Source organism: Python bivittatus, unplaced genomic scaffold, assembly GCF_059951505.1.
Source record: "Python bivittatus isolate LINGU-HERP-01145 unplaced genomic scaffold, Pbiv_v1 ctg000850_np1212, whole genome shotgun sequence".
Classification (NCBI taxonomy): Eukaryota; Metazoa; Chordata; class Lepidosauria; order Squamata; family Pythonidae; genus Python; species Python bivittatus.
Window position 1 is genome coordinate 933,485 of NW_028277112.1, and position 21,810 is coordinate 955,294.

Here is a 21,810-nt window from a genome sequence, read left to right on the forward strand (position 1 = left end):
TCCTTGCTTAACGACCACTCGTGCAGCGACTGTTCGAACTTACAACTGTGCTGAACAAGTTGTACTTACGACCAGTCCTCAGCGCTCAGCTTGCAAATACGACATGGCAGTGTCCTGTGGTCATGGAATCACCATTTGCGACCTGCATTGCCAGCTTCCCACAGGCAAAGAGAATGGGTAAGCTGGCAGGAGGTCACAAATGGTGACCATGTGATGTCATGCTTAATGTTGCGGGATTTGCTTAATGACAGCATCTGGAAGTGGGGGAACTACTGTTGCTAAGCAGCATGGTCATGTGATGTCATGCTTTACAACTGTGTTACTTAGCTATGGAAATTCTGGTCCCATTTACCATCATTAAGTAAGGACTACTTGTATGTATCAAGTGATTATAATTAGCCTCATAGGTTGAAGTGCAGTACAAAATCTCAGTGACTTCCATAATAAGCCCCACTAAGGCTCAGTGCACAAGTTTCTACTTCCATTTTCAGTAAATCACACCTCCTAATTTCATTTGAACCTAATAGCTAATATTGCCTTATTTCTCTCAATCCATAGTTAATTACAAAACATGGGTCTAAAAGTATTTTTCAACTAATTATAATTAGGATTAACCATAGTTTAGAGTATAATATTATACTCTAGCTAATGTTATACTGTAGCTAATTTTAAAAAATTAAAAGAACATTTTTGGTTTCATCAACATTAAAACAGTGACTGTTGGAATTTTGATGTTTTTCTTTCCCAAAAAAATTAGGCTGGTAGGACATTAGCACTTTGTCTTTTGTTTGATCAAAAGAACTATATATCTTTAAGCATCCATAAATTACTTCAATTGTAATGCTAGAAGAATAGTGGTATAAATTTTATAAAAGATTTTACAAGTTGTTACATTGGCTTAAATCAGTTATTAATGTAATTTTAAATACATTTCATATGGAATTACAAGTAAAAATTCTCTTACACAAACTGAAGCTTGGATGTCCACTTGGCTTTCGGGAAAAGATTTAGTAATATTTTCTTCTCTTTCTTTCAACATAATCTATCAGTTCATCACTTTGATTCAGGCCATGCACATTCACCTTTCTGCAGTGTGACAAAATGTACATTGCTTTTTTGGGCAAACTGGCTACTTGCACTGATAAGAAACACAGTTGGTCAGCTGAACAGTAAAAAGTGCTTAAAGCTATTTAAAAATAGGTTTCAGAGTGAGTGTGCTTCAATCCTCAGATTGGGTTTATTAATATAGTTTGTTTCCCCACAACAAACATGCTGGGTGGGGAATTCTGGGAGTTGAAGTCCACACATCTTAAAGTTGTCAAGTTTGAAAAACCCTGATTTAAATAATGAAATGAAGTAAGCAATGGGATACATCAGCTTAGTAAATCATTTATCATTTGTTGGAGGCAGCTCAGCCCTGAGTTATATTTCAGGAAAGAAAGTTTCAAACAAAACTGATAAAATTTTACTATCAGTTATTTGCTTACTACAAAGGTTATGACAATTATCCAGTTTCATATTAATGCTGCTGAAATGACACCATTTTAAGGCTCTTTGACTTTACAAGGTTGTTCTTTCCTTTGGTCTTGGTTTGTTACTGGCATCAAGCTGCACTTTTTCTAATGCTGCATTCTCTGTACAAACGCAATTCTATGCAGGCTCAGAGAAAATGTATGAAAGCACCCAGAGTTCCAGGGAGTTGGGCCTTTTTTTGTTCGTTTGTTTAAATCAGTAAAGTTGTGAATTGACCAATGAAGTAGTGATCATTAGTATACTGTTTCTTCTTCCAGGAGAAAGAAGAGGCAGGAAGGAATCAACACCTTGAAATAGAATTGAGAATGTTTTTCCTGGGAAGTTTGCTTGATTTCGCTGCCTGGGGTTTTAAATGTTCATTGGGTGCATGCAATTATTTTGGAGTCATCTACCAACAATCAGAGAATGTGTTCCCAGCTGAATTTCCAATCCTGACTTCTCCTATCCAGGGAGGGAGGAAACTCATGATGCTAAACCTTCTAAGATGTCCCTAGAATTAAATGTTTTTTTAGGTATTTTTTCCAAAAGAAAAGGGTTTTATATAGTATATATGTATAGTATAAATTGTATAGAGAAAAGAGAGGAGAATCATTGGTTGGCAATGATGTTTTCTGCTTGATTTTATATATATTGCTGCAGCCCAGAAGATGGTGAAATTCATCCTGAAATCTGTAGACTATATATCCAGTTGCAGTGTTGCTTAGAAATGTACACAACAGAGATGCTGAAATCCATATGCCTTCTTGGATCGCTTCAAATTCATCGGAAAGGTATGCATTATATCAAATCCTCTAGATTTGTTTCATTCAGTTCAGTTATCATTGGCTAACTGTGAACCAGGCCCTTCCTCGTGTGCCCTTCACCCATTAATCTTCCATCAGTCTGCCCATAGATAATTGCAGAGCTTGTATAACTCAGTCCAGACATTTGTGTCCATCCCCCTGCCAGTTGAGATCTCTTGCATCTTTAGGCTGTATAAATAGGCTGATGCAGACTTGCAAAAGAATATGGACGTCAATTTGTTGCTTTCAAAAAAATTTATTCTGGCCTCAGCTCACTATGAGCTCTTTTCATGCGGTGGTTATCATACCATTGTTAAAAGCTGGTATGATAATGAAATGTTTAATTTCAAAGATGGAGGCCACCATTGATTTCTCATTACAGATTTTTAGGCATTGCATGCACAGCCTCTATTCTCTGTGTATCCAGGAAATATACTTGCCTCATGGAAATTCCTGTATGTTAATATGGATCACACCAGTAACCGACATGCCATGGTATAAATAAAGTTACCATAATAGCTAATCAGCTGGGAGTCGGAAGCAAGAGCTCAGTTAAGGGTCAATCAGTAGGATAGTAACTGGAAAAATGAGTAGATTCAGTCAGTCAGAAAGCCTTGTCTAGAACTCTAAAATCACAGTGAAGATCAGGAATTGAACAGCAGGTTGCTTTATGGCATATTGCTAGGTTAATAGTGTTAAAAGCATGGCTTTCATGCTGCTGTCTTCATTGCCATCACCCAACTCCAGCTATTGCTCGTATACCTTTAACTACTCAGAAAAATGTCTTGCTCCCAAATGTTGTTCTGGAAAAGTTGTCTCTTGTCATCAGCTGTTTCTGTACTTCTATACTTCTGTACTTCTATCCTTTTGGCTCCTGAGCCATTTGAATTCATATAGATTTGGAGACGCTCCTATGTCCAAGTTGGTCTTGGCTGCCAGGTGGCTGGACATAGATGATGGCCCTGGCAATCCCTCTCTCAAGTTTCTTGAGGTTTGGGGCATCTCCCCATTGCCAAATTAAAATGCTGTTCACTTATTCTTGCACCAACAGATAACTAAACAGGCATTTGATGTAAGCCGCCCAGAGTCCCCCATTGTGGGGAGATGGGCAGGGACAAGTCTATTAAATAAATAAATAAAATAAATAAATAGCATTTTCTGCCCACACTGCTGATCCCTAACCTGCCTCTGTGGCTTTTGTTCTGCCTCACTGTTGAACGGAGGTGTTTTGAGTTTACAAGATAAAGGAGCAGGTCAGCTTTTGATACCTAGCATGCTAGTTCGTGGTAAATTTGTCTTTCAAAACTGCACACGCTGGCTTGAAATAACATTTCTATTTCATTCCTGTTCTGCTTCCTACTGCCGTGTTGGCTTGTGGAGGGAAATAGGCTTCCCTCTCCAACTTGGCTTTTGTCAATCACTGGGGAGGGGTGGAGAGGAGAACAAAAAAATCCTTCCTTGCTGCGAAACAGTCTTCACAGCATGTTTACTCCCTGATTCTGTCTCACGCTATGCAGATATACACTCACAAAAAATGGGCAGTTCTTCCAGAGCAGCGTTTCTCAACCTCAGCAACCTTAAGATGTGTGGGCTTCAACTCACAGAATTCTCCAGCCAGCATGCTGACTAGGGAATTCTGGTGGTTGAAGTCAACATACTTAAAGTTGCTGAGGTTGAGAAACACTGCTCTAGAGGAACTTCTTTGTAACTCTCTTTTTTTTTTTTCACCATATCTACACACACAGGCCTCTGGCACTTTACTTTTACTCATGTGTTGAAAACATTAACTCTTTGTTGCCATCTACTGGTCATCTAGATCAGGGTTCCTCAACCTCAGCAACTTTAAGATGGGTGGACATCAACTCCCAGAATTCCCCAGCCAGCCATGCTGGCTGGGGAATTCTGGGACTTGACGTCCACCCATCTTAAAGTTGCTGAGGTTGAGGAACCCTGATCTAGAGTTTTGTAACTAGAGCATGGTTAGATGCAAGTTGGGAGAGCTCTTTGTTTCCTCTCCAGACAAAGTGATTTCCAGAGGCGCCATAACTATAAAATATTCAGTATGTTGTAGAAAAGGGGGACTGGAACATTTATTGCCTGCTTCATCACTGATGCGGTAGTAATTTGAGCCAGGGTTGTACCATTTACACCCCTCCAAAATCATAACATCTCATTGTATTATTTTAAGGGGGGGGGGAGAAGCAATGCCAACATTCTGTGACATTAGATAACAAGGCTAAGACTTTGTACTCTGTGAACAATAACTCACTCTGTAGCCTCACAGGTCAGTATTGCTCAGGGCAAGGAGCAACATCAAACTTGTTCCTCTTTAGTTTTGGGGTTGTGGTTGGGAGATTCAGATGCACTTTTTCTTCCCACTCCATATAGAAGCCATAAGTAAATAACATAGTCAAAGAGCAGCATGCAAAGCTCCATCAGTTAACCAGTTGTCTTCTTTGTTTACTTATTTATAGTATTTCAGCTACGCTCTTTTACAGAAAGAGAAAAGGCAGTCCTTTCAGGCTTAATCTAAAAGACAGGGCATGAGAGGAAAATAAGGGGATGGAAAGGAGAAAAAAGCAAAGAAAAATAACATCATTTCTTAAAGCACAGAATTTTCATAAAAATTAATGGAGACAGAAACAGATCAGAGAGGCGAGAAGTCAGCAGCAGAATTGCTGGAGCGATCCTACTTCTTAGTTCTGATAGTTGATGAAATGGCAATCTGTATAGTTCAGTTGCTAATGACATCAATATCGTCTTTACTCTCTGGCATCTCCACTTACCAAATAAAAAGTAATATGAAGGGCCTGAAATTACTGCCAGTCAAAGCAGTTATATTGGACTAGATGCAGGAAGCAAGGTGGCTCTTGAATGCACATGAGATAAGCCAATGAAAGGAAATACCATTGACTTCATGTACTAATGGAAGACAGTTCCTGAATAATATCTCGTTATTGCTTGGAAACCTCGTTTCTAAGAGGCTTCAAGCAGGGCCTTTGTTCTCCTCAGTCTTCTCTCAGTAGTAAGGTGGTATCGACCAAGCATTCCTAATACTTTGAAAGTAAGAGGGTTACATTGCATCATGAACTGACACATAACAGACATCACAGTTGGCTTAGCATGTAGCAGCTTCCCTATCTAACTCTGAGCATTGTTCTTTTAATTCCTGGCACTGAGGCTCTGAGTCTCTGCTATACAGGCAAGTTGCATTACTACACAGTTTTCTGGGAGATGTCCACTAAATAATTTTTCACTTGACCACACTCCTTTTTTTAATGGATATATTCCTGGGAGCATGTAATTATGAATATACATAGCACCATCAGGTTTGCCACCCCCTGAACTCAGGAAAACAGGTTTTCAACGTAAGCAAGCTGTGCAGTTGGGTGCGTTGCTGACTTTTCTTGCCTCATGGATACAAAACAATTTTGCAAAATCAAAGCTTAGGGCTCCCTGTTGCTTTTTATATCTTTTATAAAGTTCAGCTTGCTACCTAGGTCCAAAGTCTTCCTTCAGGGAGCTGATCTACAGAAATAAAATCAGCTTTCTTGAATGGGGGCAGTAAACATCTTGAAACTAAAATAGCTCTTTTGCAGAAAGACATTGAGCTGTTTTTAATCCAGATGTGCCCTTCTCATGCAAGCACGATGCCTTCCTCCTACACACTAATTGAGCAGAAGCCAAACCTTAGGAACTCGACTGCACGGCTGGCTCTGGGGATATTCTTATGGGGAAGGAAGGGGGAAAGGAGTACTTTTTAAAAGCACTCCTGTGCCGTGCAAGAAAATCACGTCCCCTCATCTGTTTTTTTGCAAATTCATATTTGTAGCCAGTATTAAGAAATTCATTAACATGTTTTCTATCCACCTGTTCCTACTGTTGTTATTCATAAAGCACTTTTCTATAAGTGTATCACACTTTTAATGCACAAATGCTTTTAATTTTTTAAAGTCTTCTCACAATATTCTCTCTGTCCCCTATACACTCCATTCTTAAGTACTATAGAACTGTTATTCCAGTAACTTCTGCTTTATGGCATGAGTTGGGATAAGCCATCTGGCTTGCCTGCTTATTTCAACTATTAACTTGCTAGCAAACCTGATCCTCATGTCTTCTGAATGAGAGCAGATGTGAGCAGTTTTACCTGGAGGATATCATGCAAGTGATCATTACAGAGCTCTGAGAGTTCCACCTCTGTGCTTACTTGAAGAGCATCATTTTGTCAAATAAAAGAATAACAGAATCTTAGATATTTAGGAATGAATCCATTCCTTACAGGAATATAAATTAAAGTACTCTTGACCAGTGGATGTCAGACCAGACTCTACTTGACTCATTCAGTGGTGGGGAGTTCATCAGCTCTCTGAGTATATCTATAAATTCTGTCCTACTGCTCTTGCTGTTAAGAAGTCTTTTCTAAGATTCACTTTGAAGCTGCTTTCTGGTAACTTAAATCCATCATTCTGTGCCCCTGTTTAATGCTAGAGGACATGTCTTGGTCTTCTGTGTAATATCACATCCCTCTAGAATCTTCTCAATAATAAACATTCCTAATACTTCCAGTGTCCTTCTAAGGCTTAATGTCTAGTTTCTTTATCATTCATGTTGCCATTTTCTGAATCTCTTCCAGTTTGCTTGAATTCTTAAAATATGATAGCCAGAACTAGACACAATAGTCAAAATGAGGCCCTCCCAATACAAAAGAAATTCAAATGCATTGTTAATTATTCTTATTTTATGTATTATTAGTTTCTCTAAACCATCTAGAGTCTGGCAGAATTGAGGCAGTGGATAAATTGCATGCATGCATGCATGCATGCATATATACATACATACTATAATTTCCCATCATTGGAAATTAAACTTATTGATCTGCTGATTCATCTTCTGATTATAATAACTATTTTTCCAAGGTCTTTTTCACAAGCATTTCTACTAAACCAGGCATTTTCCATTTATATTTACATATTTGACTTCTGTTTCTTAAGTGAAGAACTTAGCATTTGCCTCATTTGAATTTCTAGCATGTGGGAAATTTATTTTTTGCTCATTTCATTAACTGTTGGCCTAGAAGAAATCAATATATACCAGAATATATACCAGAAGACAGCGGTAGTGATAGATGTAGCAGTGCCAAGTGACAGCAACATCAGGAAGAAGGAGCATGAGAAGCTGGAGAAGTACCAGGGCCTGAAGGAGGAAATAGGATGTGGAAAGTAAAGGCCAAAGTGGTCCCAGTGGTGGTAGGAGCACTTGGGGCCATGACTCCTAAGCTGGGAGAATGGCTCCAACAGATCCCAGGAACAACATCCGAGCTCTCTGTGCAGTGCTAGGAACAGCTAAGATACTGCGCAGAACCCTCAAACTCCCAGGCCTCTGGGAGAGGACCCGAGATTGAGGAAGACACGTACCACCCATAGGGGTGAGAGGGAAATTTTTATATCACCTAAACAAAATTATGCCATCATAATTATTTATTGATTTATTTGATTTATACAGCAGCTCATCTCACATATGTTAATTAATCCTCATCCTTAGTAGATCATGATACATGCACAGCATAGCATAATATAGCATAGCATAGAGCACCCATTCTTATATTGGTTAATTCAGAAAGAAATGTAAAGCCCATATTCTTGACCAGAACTATTGCATATGGAAAAGCTTCATCTTTATACCACAAGCACAGCCTCCCATTAGCAGAATTCTCTTTCTGTATCACAAATGACTATTCTCCAACCCAGACTTACATGTAATCATCCTGAAGAGTCTAAATGCTTTGGAGAAACTTTTCTCCAGTTGTCTGAATGATCACTAGAACCAGATGCTTATGCATCTTATGCCCAAGCAATTCACATACTGATCTTTAACTATTCCCACATTCTAAAACTACTTCTCTACACATACTTTAAAAAAGAAAGACAGACAAACTGTCTGGGAGGAAATGTGATGACTGAGGCTAATAATAATAAAGCAACACGGTCACCGGGAGATTTGGGTGTCTATTTGCTAGCTTGCGCTGGGATGAATGCTAGGAATTTCTATCTGTTCCCAGGTGCCACTTCAGAGCCACTTCATAACCATGTTGCCCTGAGTAAGGTGGAGCAATTGCCTGGAGGCGATCAAGTATTTCTAAAGGGGAAATTGCTGACAGGCAGCTGAATGCTTTTTGGACTCCTTGTGGGTGTGCTGCTTGCACTAGCACTGACACTGACTGAAAGGAGTCATTATTTGCAACGGTACGCAAAGCTGTCCTTTAAATTCAAGCAAATTTGAAGGGTCGATTCAAACAGAAGGAATCCTGAGCAAGAGAGCCTTCTGAGTTACTCAGAGAAGGCATTTCTTTCTGTCTCCTTTTGAAGGTGAAGAAAGTAGCCCATTAGTTCTGCTTTACCCCTCTTGACTCAGGCTATTTCTGTTAACATGAGTAAGCTACCTCACGTGTTAGACCAATTCTTTCCAAAGTAGGGCATTTTGCTTAAATGGGTTCCTAAAACATCAATGTGCGACATGCCTTGAGAAATATCAAGCACGCAAAGAGGAAAAGGAAAGAGTTGTTCCCATTGGTGAACGTGGTATGTGCATCACGGAGAATTTCTGCCACAGTGCTTCTCCTGTGGAAATTCAAAATGATTTAAGCAAGGCACAGTAAGGTAACTTGAAATAAAGTCAATGCCACACTGCCACAATAAATAGAGTAAAGCCGCTTCAGAAATCAAAAACCATGACATTTGTTCTCTATGTTCGGTATTTCATATTCTTCTCAGAAGAGCACATGAACACTTACTTTATTTATACACCACTGGATTCAACAGAAATGGCAACGTAAAATATAAAAACAGAATAAAAACATAAAAGCCAATAAAAACACAAGCAACCATAAAAGTGGTAAGTAGAATGATGACCATTCATTCCCCAAAGGAAAAAATTCTGTCTTTCACAGTTTCTGGAAGGCCAACAATAAGGGTGCCAGTCTAATCTTAAGAAGAGAGTGTTACGCAACATGGGGGCTGCAGCAGAAAAACATTGCCTATGAGGCCAGCCCCAGTTTTTGTTGAGGGTTTTTTTTTTTCACTTTTATTTCTAGATTACCCTGGTTTACGACTAATAAGCTAATTATGGCTTCTAGTGACTTTCATGGACTTATGCCTTTCTCTTGGCATGATACAGAAATGGCTTGCCAAGCATCCATGGAATGGATTGGTTGAACAACATGTTTCCAGTTCCTCACTCTTATTTCAAAATATGCAAGTGCTACGTAAACAAAATCTTAAGTACAGGAAGGAGCTTAAGTTATAATGAAATTTAAATGATTATGCACCCAAAAACCTTATGATTTTTCTCCTTTTTATTTATAATGTACACTAGATAAGAAGGGCTTCCTTCACCAATGCAAATGTCTTTAAGTCAAGCAGCTTTTAAGCTAAGTCGTTTAAATTATCGTCTCTCCTGCCTTCCTGCAGCTTTGCAATAAATAAGCAGGCAGTAAAACAGTGATTTATGTTCAAGCATTTCAAAGTTAATTATCTTGCCAGTGGCAGCATGAAGCTTCCATTTCTGGTACAGTTTATCCTGTTAGGCATGTAACCATTTGTACAACCCCTCTCCCTTCTTAGAGTTAAGTAAGGGCATTAATTATTCTTAGCTGGAAATCTCTCAAAGTTTGCAGCATTTGGTCTTGGGTTCTTCAGCCTTCAGCCAGACCAACTATGGAAAGAAGACAGGTTCCTTGCTGCATCTCTGATGGTCTTTGGGCCACTCTGGAGCACCTCAGCAGTCCTTTCCTGGGCTGCTCTGAGACAGTTGGGTCTCAGTTGGGTCTGCTCTGGAACAAGCAAATCTTCAGCAGGTCCATAGCTATCTAAGCCAAAATTATAAACCATTTTTTCTTTTCAAAACTCCAACTCCAAGTCATAACTAATTATTCTCTTTCTGCAAGCATATCAGCCACCTTTTACTCCCTCCTCCTTTTTTTCTCTGCAAAAGTTTCTGCCTGTGTTCCATGTTATTCTCCCAACCTGCACTTACCTGAGTAGAAGAACAGAATATATGTCATGGCAGGATGGCAGACAATGTTCAGTTGAGATACAAACAAGTCTGATTCTTCACTGCCATCTACTTATTTTTTTGGAGCCAGATCTGGTGACTGGATTGTTGTGCTCTTTTATGAGAAAAGCTGGCATGGGGTTTCTATTCAGAAATGAAACTATGATAACCTTAAAACCGAAAAAGATAAAATTGTAGAAGTTTACAGCTTAAACATGCTAGGTAAATAGTGTGGCAATTTGCCACACTGTCACAAGGGGTTATTTCAATAACCTATCACATGAAACACCAAGAGAAAATCACCCAAACTGATCTTTTTAATTGGTAAGGCTTTATGTATTTGGGAAAAGGGTGTTTTCCTAGTGGAACTTATTAGGAAAAAAACATTTCTGTCTTCTGCAGGCATCTGAAAGTTCTCATGTTGGGAAACAGTGTGTAAGATAAGTATATCCATATTTTGTTTGTGAATAGAGAAGTGTGACAAAGAGTAACTGTATTCAGATGGTTTTCTGTAAGAATATTCATAGGGGTCAAAAAAGTCAAGGTAATGGTTGTGACCATGCAGTTGAACCTTTTTTACATGCCTCATAAGGGGTTTTGGTTGGGACTATCATCTTGACTTTTTTGACACACATGCACACTGCGGACATCTTCTGTGAGTATGCACTTCTGAATGTTACAGATGTGGCATAGGTGTTACTGTTTTTTTTTGTCTAGTTCATGTGGAATATATGTTTGCATATTTTGATAGCTTATTTCTTTATCCAGACAAACTGATACCTCAGAGATGAGCATGGAAACTTTACACAGTAATATAACTCTTGCATTTAAAATCGCTTATTTAAAACATTGCTCCAAAACAGCGTGGTAACACAAAAGCATGAGAAAGGAAGCATGTTTGACAGATGATTTCAATTTAGCTGTCATTTGTTCTGGAAATTACTCTGGAAACTAAAGCTAAAATGGGATTTGTTTTAGAAAATAGTACAAAAATTAAGGTTTCCTTAGAAAAGAAGCATTTCATTTCTGTTTTTTATATTTAGAAGCTACTACACTCACTTTTTTTCCAGATAACATTACTGCGTATTCCACTTGATTATTTACTTTTCTGTCTCGTGCTGCTTGATTATGATTCTGCACTCTACCATTCTATGTCCTAGAGGGTTAGGTTTCTGTATTCTTCTGTTTGCTCTCCTCCTTGGTTCTCCTGCTATAGCCAGTGTTAGACTCTGCTTTAAGTTTTCTTAATCAGGCTCCTTCCTGCCCCTCCCCAGCCTGCTAACACATGCCTCTGTTTCTAATGTTCTCCTTTTTTCCAGCAGACAATGTGCACAGCATCGTAGCTGAACCTTTTTTAAAGGGACAGCTTATCCAGTTCTAAAAGGCAGGTCCTTAAAAGAGAAAGGGGAGGAGAAACGTGGACGTTCCAGCTGCCACACATCCTTCCTTCCACACATAGCCCATCAGCTCTTCCTTTAACACAATGGAATAATGTATGAAAACTGCAAATGCTGCAAATTTGCATCATTTATGCAACTAGTATTATTCAACTTTGTCATAGTGTCAAATTTTGGTTTATTTATCTAATTAATTAGTTTACACATAGCACCAAAGTTAAGCAGGGGTTTCCAGATTGGCAGGTGAAAGGGTTGGTGGGAAGATGTAGACATGACTTCTTTGTGATTAAATGTATGTTTTGTTCTGTGTTGTTTCAAAGGAATGGAGACCTGTGCAGCACCCAAGACCGTTGACAGTAAGCTAGAGGAGAGTTCAGAAGCTCCTATTTTGGAAGACACATCATCTTCACCAGTAGAAATCCAACAACATTTATGGCAGGTTTCCACAGATATTGAAAACACCGAGAGGTGTGCGCTTTATTTTGATTTCATATCACTTGATATTAGCAAGAATGAAGCTCACATAAAATTAAATTTTTATCCACTGTTCTGCGAGGAATATAGTGTATATTTTATTTTATTATTAAATTTACTTTTTATTTTTATTCTTGTCTTCTTTAGTAGAGCTTGTCAAAGCTATCCCAAACATTCAGTATCACAGCTGAAAAAATGCAGGATTAGTTACCCTAAATAGATAGTAACTGGCCCCAGTTCTGTGAACAAAACTAATTTGTTGGATAATACTGATTTATAATTGCTATAAATTGCTTGGCTTATATCATGTACATTTGCCTACTTTATATGGTATATCATGGCACATTCGATGCACTAGTTTTTTACTGCTGATTTCTGCTGTTTACATGAGAACTAGTTTGGAGTAGTAGTTAAGGCATTAGGCTAGAAACTGGGAGACCGGGAGTTCTAGTCCGGCCTAGGCCTAAAGCCAGCTGGCTGACCTTGGGCCAGTCTCTCTCTCTCAGCCCTAGGAAGGAGGCAAACCACTTACGAAATCTTGCCAAGAAAACTGCAGGGACTTGTCTAGGCAGTCTCCAAGAATTGGACACGATTGAACGGATTTTTTTAAAAAAATCATTTACCTAGGTTTTTAATGTTTGTTTGTTTATTCATTGCATCCTGCCTGTCCGTTATGATTGCTCCGGGCTATAAATATTTAAATAAATAAATATTAGAAATTGCATCACACATCCAAAATAAATAGGTTTTGAATGTGCATGGATAACATTCTTACCATTTCTAGTTCTTCCTCATATATTTTTTTATTGTTGCTCTTATTGTTAGCACAGTCTTAATTAAAATAAAACGTGATGTTTATTAAAACTCTAGCACCATGTTTGGTATATGTGTATACTTTTTTTTTATTCCTTAGTGTTATTCTTGGAATTCCAAAATATAGAAATAGATCTTTATTTCAGTTTTGTGCATTATTTCTGCAGGGATATGAGAGAAATGAAAAACCTTTTAAGTAAACTCAGGGAGACTATGCCTTTACCACTGAAAAATCAAGGTAAGCGTTTATCAATAGTATATTTAAGTGGGCAGGCTCAATTTCTTTCAGGAATGGTAAATGAAAATCCTGTAACCTACAGTTGATGCCTCAAAAAAAAATGGCATCCTCTTTTTTTCTCCCATGCCAGGATGAGCAGTCTCTTACACTTAACACTCTTGGAGGCGTTCTGAAGGCGATGAAGCAAAATGGGTGGAACCAGGATTTTCTCAGATTTTTTAAATTGATTTTTTGTGGGAATTTGGAGATGTTGCTTTAACTATGCTAAATCTGTCTCAGGGCTTACAGTACAGTTTTTGATTGTTTCCCTCTTCAGAATAAAAGAAAACAGTACCAGCAGTTTTTAGCAGCTACGGCCAGCTAGGGGTCCAGGGGTCATAGGTGGTTTTATCCAACCTTTAAAACAGCTTTTGTCTATCCTGTGCCCTGCAGATATGTTATACTAAAAGTCCCATTATCTTAGCCGGCAACCATGCTGACTGGGCTGAGGTACTGTAGGATAATACATCCGATATAGTGCAGTCATGGGGTCGGGGGGAGGCTTCTGCTCTCAAAATATCAGGCAGTAGAACAACTCCATCCATTCGTCCACACTGCCTTGACTCCTCAGAATCTACAAATATGTACAGGTAGAGAAGACTCTTGAGAGTCCCCTGGACTGCTAGGAGGTCAAACCAGTCAATCTTAAAGGAAATCAACCCTGATTGCTCATTGGAAGGATCGATAATGAAGCTCAAGCTCAGATATTTTGGTCACCTAATGCGAAGAGAGATCTCTTTGGAGAAGACCCTGATGCTGGGAAAGATTGAAGGCAAAAGGAGAAGAGGACGGCAGAGGATGAGATGGTTAGATAGCATCACTGAAGCAATGAGCATGAAACTGAGCAAACTCAGGGAGGCAGTGAAGGACAGGAAGGCCTGGCGCAATATGGTTCATGGGGTCACGAAGAGTCGGACACGACTTAACGACTAAACAACAACAAGTCCTTGCCAACTGCAATTGGGTTAGGGTTAGGGTTAGGGTCATAACAGTCATTAGGCCCAACATCACATGATTGCGACTTGTAACTTCTTGCTGGCTTTCCCATTGACTTTGCTTGTCAGAAGCCATCTGTGAAGGTTGCAAGTGGCTATCGCGTGACCGCAGGACATTGTGACTGTCATAAACACGTGCCAAGTGCATGAAACACGATCATATGACTGCAGGAACACTGCAAGGGCCGCAACTTTGAGGACCCATCATAAGTCATGCTCATTTAGCACCATCGTAACTTTGAATGGTCACTGAATGAGTAGTCAGTAAGCGAGGACTACCTGTACTACCTTCCTCTCTCTCTCTCTCTCTCTCTCTCTTTTTTAGTTTATACTTCAAAACAGTAAATGTAGCTGAGGGACATGACTCTCCAGCTGCTGCTGAACTCTCAGCATCCTCTGCTTTTGCCTATAATGGCTAGTAGTGCTGAAGGGTTCAACAGTGTTGGAAAGGGAGAGATTCTTTTCCTCTGACTTACGCCTTATCCCAGCTGAAATATAGCCTAAAAGTGTATACTACATCTGCTCCTATGTACAGTATCATATACTTTAGCTCCTACCCCTTCCTTTTCTTGTACATTTCATCTCATCAGTTTCCTGTGTCAAAATGGACATTACATGGTTCTGAAATTTGTCACTTTTTTCATTTTACCCTGTAAAGTTGCTGTCACTGTATCAGTAGTATTAAAATATGGTGGTAACATTTTGGTGCCCATAAATTAGAAGATGTAACTCCATTTTGGGTTAGTTGTGTTAATCACTTCTTTGCTCTGGTTCTTAGTTCAACATCTCTTTGAGACTTCTCTGTTCTGACAAGTTAGTAATTAGGAGTTTCTGACTGATGTCTATTTAACATTAAGCCTGTTTTGGACACCAAATAGTTTTTTCTAATTCCTTATGTTGTTTATATTTTAAATATGCTTGTGAATGTTCTGGTTGCAAAAGTAGATCAGAATAATTGTTCATAATAGCAGTAGTATTCAGGTTAAAGAAGCTGGCATTGCTGAAACCTGAAGGTGTGCTGTTCCTAATCGAAGGTGATTGAAGAAGGTGCTTTTCTCCTAAACCATCCTAAAGGATATTCAAATACTCAAATATACATAAGAACCTCTCCCTTTCCCTTACTGTTTATTTCTATAGTAAAGTCTGGAAGACAACTTCCCAAAACCCCATGAGCCAGGTTTTCGTCTTAAAGACTCCCAGATTTCACCAACTGAAACAGCTTTCCAGCTTGGTTTATGGTTAGGCAGAAACGTTGCTATTTAGAACACATGCTCAGTTGACACTGAGACTAACTCTAATCTTTTTATTTAAAACCACAGATGACAGCAGCCTGCTAAACTTGACTCCTTACCCATTAGTGCGAAGACGGAAGAGAAGATTCTTTGGATTGTGCTGTCTTGTCTCCAGCTAAATGATCCATTTCAGAAGAGCATAGATGACTGCAGCCAATACAAAATGACCTTTATTGGGATCAGTTGAAATGCTCTAAGTGATCATGTGTGTTTTCTACATGCCCCTAATTAGATTTCTTCCCTCCTTTTCAAGAGTTTTACAGTTTGTTGCTGACAAGAACCAAATTCAGAAACCCAATTAAACATCATCAAGAATATTTTTAAACTTTTTTTAATGGCATACAGCATGTCTACTTTAAACCATTCTGTGATTAGATGCAAATATTATGATTATTAACTAAAACATGCAGATTTTTTATTTAGCGTACAAGCCACAACCAATTATGTACAGTGCAACAGTATGACTGTAGCTCTTGCTAGTATGTTAAACATTTGAACATATTCTATTAAGCAATCTTAATCCATAGAAAACTGTTTAGAACAGCAAAATTGTGCTTAAATTCTAAAATGCTAAAATAAACAGAGCCAATATTGTACGAGAACATACACACACTCTCCTATTGCTTTTTGTGCTCTCATTCATATTTAGTCTTCCACTCTATATCACAACCTATACAAGATCTTCATAGTACAATTTCTTAATTTCTAATACATAAGCAACATAACATTGATATGTTGTTCCTGTAAATATGAGATAATATCTACATATTGTACAATGCATAGGAATAGCTATTTTACTTTTTTTAAAGAAAAACCCGAACATGTATCTGTTACAACCTTGAGTAGAAAAGTTTAAAAGATGGTGTGGGAAACAATAAAATCCACTGATGTGAAACAGATTATCTCATTTAGTTTCCTGTAAAGGTTGAAGCATGGTGTCAGAACATCACCTTAGTGTTATTGCTTATAGGGCATGCCAGAATAGCTCTAACTGTAAAATATAAAACATTTTACATTGTTAATAAATATTTTTTAGTTAAACTAAAAGATGTCTTCTTGGTAATATTTGTACTAAATGTCATTTTTGATTCCCAAGCATCATATCTATGACAGTTCTGTTTTAGAACCATCAGTGGTTTCAGATCTGGCTCTCTCGCTAATCCTTTTCTACCCCTACAACCAAAGAGAACGAAGGAATGATCTGTGGCAAAGTCCTTCCACCTCCCACCCTGCTCTTCCAATCCCATACACACACATTCAAATGCCCAGACTAGGGTCTTTTGCTCCACATCAGCATGTACTGTGCATAGAGCATACTATGCTGCATTTTTTCTTGTTTCTTTTTTTCCTCAGAAGCCGTTTGATTCATCAAAGGAGCTTCCTGTGTTGTTTTTGTTAAACAAGAGCCAAAGAAACTGCTTAACGTAAATGTGCGTTGCCAAAGCAAGTTCCATGAAAGAGTTCTCTACTATTTTTTTCTATTTTATATGCCAAGAAAAAGTCCATCTGTGGATTGAGCAGCCCCGTGCTACACTTTGTATGTGAAAATCAAGGCAGATGATTCATCATTTTATAGCATTAAACCCTAGTGACTCTGTCTAGGATTGTTTATAAAATGTTGTAGCCACTATGATGCCTACACACTAGGGCAGTGTTTCTCAACCTTGGCAGCTTTCAGATGTGTGGATTCCAACTCCCAGAATTCCCCAGCCAGCCAGCTGGGGAATTCTGGGAGTTGGAATCCACACATCTGAAAGCTGCCAAGGTTGAGAAACACTGCTCTAGGGCATTATACCAAGCAACTCGAATAAACCCCATGTTTACATTTCCTCACTGTCTGCATCTTTTGCATCAGCCTGATTCAGTCAGTGACCCAGAAGGACATCCTCTCTCAATGGAAGCTTCTCTCCCATATCAAAAAGTAGCTTTAGAAGACTTTTTTTTCCAGGATTAGACACAATAATCCATCTCTCACAAACGTGACCCTTAATTCGCCTCCACTTAACATTTACCATTATTTTTTTCTTTTTAATTCTAACCATTACTGCAAATAGGGTAGCATACACTGGAAAAGAAATGAAGTACCTAAATTAATGATATGTACAGTCCTTTGCCGACAGCAAGTACGAATGACATATAAAAAGATTTGAGATGTAAAAGGAAATCTAAACATTAATTATTAGCAAGCTAATAGGAAAGAAAATTACTGAAAAATATGTAGTAGATGTATTTAAATTCTAACATTGTTTTTACACAATTGTTTTTAAATATATACAGGAAAATAATACTGTATTGATAGGACTTGTGTAAAATTTGTGCACTTTTTCATTGGCCCACGTATGTATATTTACCAGTTACTGGTTTTCACAGCTGAGCAGCATAGATGTCGCATGGTCTGCAATTTGTTATATTACCTAATGGAAAAAGAAACACAATAATAAGTGAAGTCTCAATTAGTATATAATTTATGCTCCAAGAAACTAGTCAGTTTAACTTGGCTTTTATTAAATTGTTTAATGGCTTCATCGTCAACATAGCAGATTGGTTAATAAGAAATTAACCCTGCAGAGACCCACGTTCAATTTTTCATGGAGTTCCGTGTGTAATTTGTAACCATCATTTTCTTGGTTTACCCTTTGTCACTGACATGTAAAGATAAAAAGTAAGGAGCGTCCTGATATTTTTATTGGATGAATATAAAATGTATAATATGTACTGATAGAGGGACATTTTTATAAGTCTTTACAATGAAGTAGATAAATTGTTTCACAGCAAGGCCCAACAGGCTAAAAGCAGCAGTTCGTAGGACCGTGACCCCTCAGTATCAACCACATTGACATCAATTGCACCTTCAAAGATGACTTTCTGTGATAGTTCATATACTTGAGTTGGATAATATATCCTAAATCTAAAAACAACTTTCAGCTGTTTTATCAATGACAGGGCAAGTCACCACACCCCAGCCTGCATGCAGCCCCCAATTTGCCTTGAAAATTAAGTGACAAAATAGATTATTTGTAGAGATGGAATCTTTTTAGGCAGTTTTCGGTTTGTTTTTTGTAAAATGAAAGATCAAAATAAATGTGTCTCTTCTCTGCAAGCGCCAACATGCCCACTTCGATGCTTCAGTACCACTGCTCCCCAAATTCAAAGCCCAATTCTGGGAGTTGAGTTTCTCGAGGCAGAGGAGTCATCAGCCAGCAATTCAGATTCAAGGCCAGAAAGTGCAAGGCGGAAAATCTGTTAAACTGTAAGAAGGCTAGGAAAAAGAAGCACTGGAATTAAACTACAAAGATGATAAGAGGGAATTGCACTTTCATTTTGACAGAGGGCTAACATATCAACTATTTTAGTGGCTTCATTCTGGAATGCAATAAAGATTCCTAACTAGCCATGCCAGACATCTGTGTCTTCGGAGGTCAAGCCTAAGAGCTCTGAAGCCAAAGCTGTGCCAAGTAGTGTTTCAGAACTACTGCCACATTTTTCTTACTGAGCCTGAAAGGGTAGCAAAAGAGAAGACATTTTTGGGCTTTCTCACAATGACATCACCATGTCATGCCCCTCTGGCCTTTAGATCAAAATATTCCCCTCTTCCCCTGCTTCCTGGAAAAAAAAGTGTAAATAAGGTCTGGTTTAGATAAAATGGTGGATGGGATTGCTATCAAATTTGCAACGATGCTAAGTTTGTAGGAATAATTCCTCAAAAGAGAGGAATAAATTCAATATAACTTTGTCTGAATTAAAAACTGGTTGTTTGGGGGTAAATAAACACATGTGGTAATACAATCAGGCATACTTGGCTTGGAATAGTAAGTATGAAGAGGAACTGGAGCCCTGTCACTGATAAAAGAGTCAGCAATAAAGGTGCCTTCAAAAATAAAAGGCTAATTCAGTTTCATTCAGCAAGAAACTGTATAGTCATACAGTTCAAGCCAGCAAGATCTCTGGAGGAAAACTTCCAAAAAGCAGGTGCAGTGATGGAAAAAGCCTGTGTTCTGATTCCCACTAGAAGCCCACCCTCTCAAGACACACCGGACTTGCTCATCCCCCCCAATCAAACTTACAAGTAGCTCATTAAATCAATTATGGTTGCTTTACAGCTAAGTTGGAGGCTGCCAAAATTAAAGCTGTCTCCTCCTCCTCCTCCTCCTCCTCCTCCTCCTCCTCCTCCTCTATATAATTTTATTAAGAATTTTAATTACAGTAGTAAAAACTAATGCAACTACACTTAGAGAAAGAGAAGACAATGGAAAGAATAAAAAGTTCAGGAAAAAAAAAAGAAGAAAAAGAAAAATATATAAACAAATGACTTCCCACCTTCATCACAAGTATAAACAAATTTAATAACTCTTCACCCCTTATAAGGTTAAACAGATATCTCTTCGTCCCATATCCCATCCCTTATCTATAAGCAAATCCATAAAACATCAACATTTCAATCCTTGTGTCAGTAAAAAGTCCATAAAGGGTTGCCAGAACATTGCAAAAAAAAAAAAAAATCTTATTTTAAGCTTGATCAAATAAACCAACTTTATATTCCTTCCTTTTACTTCTAACAGTCTTAACCTTTAATTCAATCAAATATCGTCATAGGATTTGATTTCTCAATTCTTTATCCCATGGTACAGATTTCTTCAAGGCTTTAACAAGCCTCTTTTGTAATCCAATAAGAAAACATTTTCCAGGTCATTCTCTTGGTTTATCATTTGTATTTCCCTTTTAATTTTTAAAACTTCAGCCAGTTTCTTTTGCATATCTAGTAAAGAGTCCTTTTCCAAACCATTCTCTTGGCCTGCCATTTGTACTTTCATTTTCAATACTTTGTCTTGTCAGATAAAATTTGTTCCACATCTGTCATTCCTTCATTAACATCTTTTAGACATAGTCTATTCATGTAAGCAGACATCATTACTGACAGTGTTGATATTGTAGGTACTAATTTCTGGCCCCCTTCTTCAAAGATCTCCCCTAATATTTCCAATGTTATGTTTTGCGTCATTTTGTAAGTCCCAGTATTAACTGACATCAAGAATAGGCTTGTATTTTTTTTCTTCTGCTTAAAATCTTTAGTCCTGTCTAGTGCCCAGTTTCTAAACTCATCACTTATCTTTTGTTATGACTTGCCATACCCAGGATAGCCAAAATATGTCTATTTCCCACAAGACATTGTTTATTTTTTATATTTTTTAATTCCAAAATCTTACAGTAAAAGTCAATAGTCCAAATTTATCTGGACCCTTAATCCATTTACAACTTTCTTCGATCAAAATCTTATTTAGCTTTTTGCTGTTTATTTCAAATTCTTTAAGTCCTTAAGCTTATAATTATTTTTTCTTTGTTCAAAGTTGAACATAAACTCACCCAATGAAGACTTTTCAAACTTGTCATTCCAAAGGTCTCAGTAGCTTTAAGATGGTTAAAAGGCAATTTCTGAAAGTGATTAGAAAGTGAGATTTGCAAACTTAGCGTCCTTTAAAAGGTTCTGCTGTGGTTGCGATCAAGATGGCTGATCCCATCGTCTTCCAGCACTCAAACCTGTGGAAAACTGCTGTCCTGTGGTCTCCTCATGAGAAGCGGCCATCTGGAACACATGTGGGTGATCTCCCATCCTCTCCTTATCCAGAGAGGTTTCAAGAAACCGGTCTACTCACTGGTTCCTTGGTCTTTGCCGTGGTCGTCAGATCTGCTTTTGTAGAGGCATTTTCAGTTTGCCATGCCTCCCCCGGAAGTCCAAAATCAAAGCTGTCTGCCACATCTAAACCACCATTTGTTATAAAGCTACAAGATTTTTTTATAGGAGATCTCAAGTCACTGCCACCTAAATCTGTACATGCTGTATGAAATTAGAAACGTATGTTACTAAGCCCTAGAGTCTGGCAAATAAGCAGCATGCAAATCATTGTAAAAATAAGTAAGTACTCACCCAACCCTCAGTTTATACTTTTTGACGTCCAATGGCAAGCAGGATCTCCATTTTCTGGTTACTCCCCCTCCTTCACATAGAAATCAATAAAGAACATGACACTTATCTGCACATCCAACTTGCCCCAGCATGTGGGGAGCCCATGCTTTTTTCATGGACTGGAACACACTTCCTCATCCTCACCCTACCCCAGCCCACCACAAAGACAGCCTCTGACTGTCTGCTTTTTCCAACTTTTGTCAGCACAAAGTTCAGATCTACTGCAACATCCATGA

General features: G+C 38.3%; 1 protein-coding gene across 3 annotated transcripts in view; it reads left to right on the forward strand.

The window, feature by feature from the left end:
- Positions 1-16,507, forward strand: part of RGS7BP (regulator of G protein signaling 7 binding protein) — a 55,562-nt gene extending 39,055 nt beyond the window's left edge. For all 3 annotated transcript variants that reach the window (XM_007420123.4, XM_088129805.1, XM_088129806.1), the window contains exons 3-6: positions 2,173-2,303; positions 12,082-12,229; positions 13,216-13,286; positions 15,640-16,507. In XM_007420123.4, coding sequence (XP_007420185.1) covers positions 2,173-2,303; positions 12,082-12,229; positions 13,216-13,286; positions 15,640-15,731 — 442 coding nt within the window. In that variant the 3' untranslated portion in view covers positions 15,732-16,507. The remainder of the gene's footprint in view (positions 1-2,172; positions 2,304-12,081; positions 12,230-13,215; positions 13,287-15,639) is intronic.
- Positions 16,508-21,810: the final 5,303 nt, after the last annotated feature.